At 37.8% G+C, this 5,205-nt stretch overlaps 2 protein-coding genes across 2 annotated transcripts; both read right to left on the bottom strand.

The window, feature by feature from the left end:
* Positions 1 to 349: 349 nt before the first annotated feature.
* Positions 350 to 3,557, bottom strand: LOC107576617 (stonustoxin subunit alpha-like). The gene is made up of 5 exons (XM_016262765.1): positions 3,306 to 3,557; positions 2,687 to 2,836; positions 2,320 to 2,366; positions 1,425 to 1,978; positions 350 to 648 (listed from the first exon to the last, which is right to left on the bottom strand). Exons 1-4 carry the CDS (start codon positions 3,485 to 3,487, stop codon positions 1,425 to 1,427), a joined length of 933 nt encoding a protein of 310 aa, XP_016118251.1. The 5' UTR covers positions 3,488 to 3,557; the 3' UTR covers positions 350 to 648.
* LOC107576616 (NACHT, LRR and PYD domains-containing protein 14-like) lies at positions 3,519 to 5,184 on the bottom strand. Its single transcript, XM_016262764.1, has 3 exons — positions 3,772 to 5,184; positions 3,562 to 3,653; positions 3,519 to 3,529 (listed from the first exon to the last, which is right to left on the bottom strand). Exons 1-3 carry the CDS (start codon positions 4,638 to 4,640, stop codon positions 3,519 to 3,521), a joined length of 972 nt encoding a protein of 323 aa, XP_016118250.1. The 5' UTR covers positions 4,641 to 5,184.
* Positions 5,185 to 5,205: the final 21 nt, after the last annotated feature.

Raw genomic sequence — 5,205 nt, 5'->3', positions numbered from 1 at the left:
CTACATTAACACCTATAGAGTAACAGCTATTGCCATTATGAGACATGAATGCTTGTAATGCAAATGATCTAATACAGTGTAAAATTTAAAATAAATAATTATGATAATGGAAATGTGATTTAACATTTAGGTTTCAAATAAGCAGGCGGTATTTATTCTAGGGAACATAAAAGAAAATACTTTGCAGAAATGTTGGGAGCCAAAAATCATTGAACTCCATTAACTTCCACTGTATGGAAAAAAAGGAAATCTTATCTTCTTTGCTCCCCAGAAGAAAGTAAGTCATATACTGTAGGTTTGGGATAGCAGATTTTAAAAAATCAGTCCAGTACATAGAAACTGCATCAGATCCAATGACTAAACCTTTATTTTTGATTAAATGAAACCAGTTACATGGAGATATACAAAACTAAAGACATTTTAACTCAAATGTAACACAAGAATGCCATAGTACTGTTGTTTAGTGTTTATAAAGCGCACAATAATGATGATGAATTTATGTTTCAACACTTGCTGATCTTCTAGGTGGTTATCCTAGCTGGTTGCTTTCAATAGGTCTGCCAGGTGTATACTGTATGTCTGATCACACTCGCCTAATTTGAGGCATCATTCATGTCTGGAGCACAAACCGTAACTGTAAAGGTATAGTTATACAGTTTTGGGGGTAATGCATTACAAGTAGCGCAAGTTTCAAGTAACTAACAATGTAACGCATTACTTTTTAATTTACAAGAAAATATCTGAGTTACTTTTTCTATTAAGTAACGCAAGTTACTTTTTTCCCCAATTTATTTATTGACAGCTCTCCTGTCCCTATATTGAGTGAATTCAGAAGTACTGTAGTTACTGTACTGTCCTGTTACTGTAGTTCAAAAATAAATATGTACATTAATTCATCTCTCACAAAAAAAAACACAGATTCAGTATTCCTCAAAATGAATAAAAATAATGCAACTCAGAATATGACGCAAATCTGCAATAATTAAATGTTAAACATCACAAATATCCTTTATGTATTTAATCCCATTCTATTAACCAATGTCTTTGCTTCTGACCTTCGATGATCCAGTTCAACCATACTAATAAGCAAAAATTACACCAGAAAAACATGTGTCTTTTTTTATTGCTGAAGTGTGTTGAAATTTCTTCTTTTGCATTCTACTGTAAAGACGTAAATTTACTTTCCACTCAGCCTGAGGCTTATTCATTTCACTTTTGGTGTTAAAAGGCTTTTATATTAGCCAAAAATATAACTTTTTTATTTTAAAAACAAACAAGTAAGCCCTGTCCATATTTAAAAAGTAACTCAAAAGTAACGTAATGCATTACATTGCATAAAAAGTAACGTAATTAGTTACTTTTTTATGGAGTAACGCAATATTGTAATGCATTACTTTTAAAAGTAACTTTCCCCAACACTGTAGTTATAGTGATGCTTGCCTTAAACAGACTGAGCTGTCTGGTTCCTGAATACTGAACGCAGCGTAAAGTTCCTGGTCCTGAGGAAACTCTGCATCAAACATGTGCAAGAGTTCAGGCTCTGAGTTTAGGTTCAACCTATAGAAGAAAACAGAACCAGCCTCACGGTCCAGGAACACACCGAGTTTTCTGGTGGACTCAGTTTGAAGTGGTTTAGTTAGTGATTCAGTTTTTTTGTCATGAGCCACACATAAATTTTTTGAGCAACATAAACACCACGACATCTTATTGCGTCCCAGACGTACGGTGTTATTTGCACCTTTCCTCTTAATTCCCTTACAGGCCACACCCATGTGCACACCTGTCCCGCTCACATCCACCGTAAAGAAGCAACGTCCTGACAGCGGCTGGCAGCACAGGACCTGGTTGCACTTGTCAAATCTTTCGTCATTAGCAGGAAGCTGTTGCCTCTCTCTCTTACGAACAGCTACTGTGTTGTTCTCGCTCAGACAGAGGTATTCGTTAGCCGTCTGAGAGTCAAAGGTGAGTGTGACAGCATCTAAAAACAAAGTGAGATTTATCAGAAAAAGTCAGCTTAAATATCTACAATTAGCAGTAGCAGCATATTGAGTGTAGATGATGTAAAATACTTTAGGGAAGTCACATGCCATACTTTAAACAGCATTTTGGTAATTCTTTCATTATTTTAATGAGGGCAGGTTTTGATGAGCTCATGTAAATTAGAGAAACACAATTTTTGCACGTCAATAAATGTATGTCACACCGCAAGACCTTTTAAAATGAAATGGAAAAAGGTGAAGCAGTTACACAGTGTCTACAAACAAACATTCATCTACATTTTAACCTGCAATCTTTATGTTGACCCATGTTTAAACTCACATTTGTACAGTCCTGGTTGGTGATTGCAGACTCCCCCAGTGTAAATTCTAGTTAGAGTTAGAGTTAGGGTTAGTATGGGTTAATATGTTAAGACATGAATCACACCATTGCACATTTATTGAAGCACATTTTAAACATGAATGGATAGTCTCTTGTTCGACAGCCATTCTCATTTTTACCTTTACATTAGTCTCCACCTACGGTGCTTGTGTATCAAAGTCGCCTAAAGGAAGTATACTTGAACACAACAGTGAACTATTCACTGAATGGCTAAGAAGAATCAAAGTCCTCACTACATGTTTCATGGGATCCAGTGATGTTCATTCCAGCCTTCCACTTGAACCAATACTAGATAAAAGCTACATACCTCAGTGAGGGCAGCTTATCCTTCAGTAGACACACTTTCTTTTCCATGATGTTTCCAAGGTCATTATACTGCAGGTCCAGTTCTCTCAGACTGGCTTTCAAAGACGACAGCAACTTCAAAACTCCTTCTTTAATCTGACAGCCTGAGAGTCTGTTAAGGCAAAATCAGATTTTTGATTAGATCAACTGGCCAAGGAATGACATTTGCCTGTTTGCCTATTTCAGGGACCAAGCAGCATAGCTGGTTGGTTTTTGTACATCATATATTTACCCATTTAGCAAATTACTTTGCATTCAAGCTATACATTTTAATGCATTAATGGTCACGTGACATGCAGATAAACAAATAAAATATTTCATCTTTGTGGTTGATTTATTTTGATTGATAACAAGTGTCTTTGTTAATTCTTTTTTGCAGATACAAGTCAATTAGTACCAACAACATGAAAACATCAAACAAATATTACATTTGATATTTTTTAAATAAAAAGTCACACTATAAAATCAACATTACGTGCTTCAAACACCTTAGCATCTTTTCAAAGTTACCATAGATGTCTTTACAACATCTATTTAACGCACCTGTCTGGACCCTGATGTTTGCAGTTAGTTTTACTTACTTCAGAACTTCAAGATGACACTTAGCACTCCGCAGCCCAGCCGAGAGGATTTTTACTCCTTCGTCTTCTAGATGATTGTCACTGAGGTCCAGGATTTTCAGATTCACATTTGATCCTGAAAGCACACCCTTGATGAACTCCATGTCCTGACTATGGAGGTCATTGTGGCTGAGGTTCAGCATTTGAATCTGGCATTTGGGATCACAGAAGGCCCTAGAAAGTTCCTTCAGTGCAGACCGTCCCAGGCTATTGTGGCTCAGATCAAGATGAGTCAGGTGAGAGTTTGGTGAGGTCAGAAAAGGCACCAGGATATCACAGTGTTTCTCTGTAAAGCCGCCTCCTTCGAGCCTGTATATATTGCATTTAACCTCTGTTATGATTTTGCATTTAAACTCCATTACAATAAACTTTGGAAATATTTTATTATACATTATGAAGATGTGTGCAGATATTTCATAATACTTACATAGCCTTTCTGAAGCATTTGATGGCTGGAGAGAATCTCTGAAATCCTTCTAAAGTGATGTTGAATTTCCTGAGGACAAACTCATCATGGTCTGTATCTGACATCACAAACCGGAAAGCCAGAAGCGTGCACTGGAACAGTGTGAGGGGTTTTTTGGTTCGAGAGCGCTCGAGATCTGGCATCTGCAAAAAAGACCTGTCCTTGAGCTCCACGATGCAACGAACAAGACTAAAACATCTCTCAGGGGACAGATCTTTCCTCCTCAAAGACTTAATGTACTTGGTCACTTTTTTGTGATCTTCTAAACTACTGTCTTCCAATCGAGGCAGGAATCCTTCGAGTATACGTCTGCTGGAATCACAAGAAATTCCGAAGAGGAAACAGTTAAAAAGATCCAAGTGTTCATTTTTGCTTAGCACAGTCACATCAATCACGCTTTTGAGAAAATCAGACAAATTAGACTTTTGCCCCCTTTTCGCTTGAATTAATACCAGGGAGTCTTGGTTTCCTGATAGAAATTCATGAAAAACAAACAAGGCTGCAAAGAATTCCTGGACACTGAGATGGACAAAGCTGAAAAATTTAGTTCTGTTATATCCAAATTTGCACTCAGAGACACAGGTAATGATGCCAGGATATCGAAGAGCTTCATCAGGAGTGATATAATATTTCCTCAAGTCTTCTTTACTGAAGATGGCATTCTGTTCCTTCAGCTTCCAGTATGCCAACGCTGCCAGTTTCTTAATCAGTTCTTTGTACTGTATGAGAGCATTTTCTGGTGACACATTTTTCCCTTGATATTTGTTGTGGCTTAACCCAGTCTGAATGAGCAGATAGTGGATATACATTTCTGTCTGATTTGAGGGCATGTCCCTGTCTTTATTTGGACTTTTAATGAAGGTTTTCAGAACAACCGATGAAATCCAACAAAATAGAGGTATGTGGCACAATATCCATAGGCTCTTATGAGACTTTAGGTGACGGATGACTTTTTGGGTTAGATCTGGATCCTCAAACTGCCTCGTGAAGTACTCCTCCTTTTGTTCATCTGTGAATCCTCTGATCTGCGTGACATATCCCTGTCTGAAGATCTCAGATGGAAGCTGTTCAGCTGCCACAGGCCGGCTGGTGATCCACAGGTGTGCGGATGGAAGCAGTTTTCCTCTTAGAAGGTTTGCTAGGAGGACTTCCAGTGTGGCTTTTTTAGTAACATCTGACAAAATGTTGGTTTGAAAGCGCAGTTCATTTTTATATTCATCCAAACCATCTAAGATGAACAGAACTTTTCTATCACAGATCCAGTCAGAGATTGATCTTGCCTCTTTGAACTCTGAGTAAAAGGCACAAAGCAGGTCAAAAAGACTCTGGTTTTCTCCCTCACGCAAGTTCAGCTCTCGGAATGGGAGCAGAAAAACAAGCTCTAGATCCTGATTG

Source organism: Sinocyclocheilus grahami, unplaced genomic scaffold (genome assembly GCF_001515645.1).
Source record: "Sinocyclocheilus grahami isolate Dianchi unplaced genomic scaffold, SAMN03320097.WGS_v1.1 scaffold4035.1, whole genome shotgun sequence".
NCBI classification, from domain to species: domain Eukaryota; kingdom Metazoa; phylum Chordata; class Actinopteri; order Cypriniformes; family Cyprinidae; genus Sinocyclocheilus; species Sinocyclocheilus grahami.
The sequence above is the reverse complement of the archived record's forward strand: the minus strand, read 5'-3'. Positions and strand labels throughout refer to the sequence as shown.

Bases quoted from the DNA above. Each gene is read 5' to 3' on its own strand.
- LOC107576616 (XM_016262764.1), bottom strand. From the start codon at position 4,640: ATGCCCTCAAATCAGACAGAAATGTATATCCACTATCTGCTCATTCAG. The intron at 3,654-3,771 runs GTAAGTATTATG...CAATATATACAG, and splicing joins AAATGCTTCAGAAAGGCTAT to GCTCGAAGGAGGCGGCTTTA.
- LOC107576617 (XM_016262765.1), bottom strand. From the start codon at position 3,487: ATGCTGAACCTCAGCCACAATGACCTCCATAGTCAGGACATGGAGTTC. The intron at 2,837-3,305 runs GTAAGTAAAACT...TTGCCTTAACAG, and splicing joins TGTCATCTTGAAGTTCTGAA to ACTCTCAGGCTGTCAGATTA. The intron at 2,367-2,686 runs GTATGTAGCTTT...AACTCTAACTAG, and splicing joins GATAAGCTGCCCTCACTGAG to AATTTACACTGGGGGAGTCT.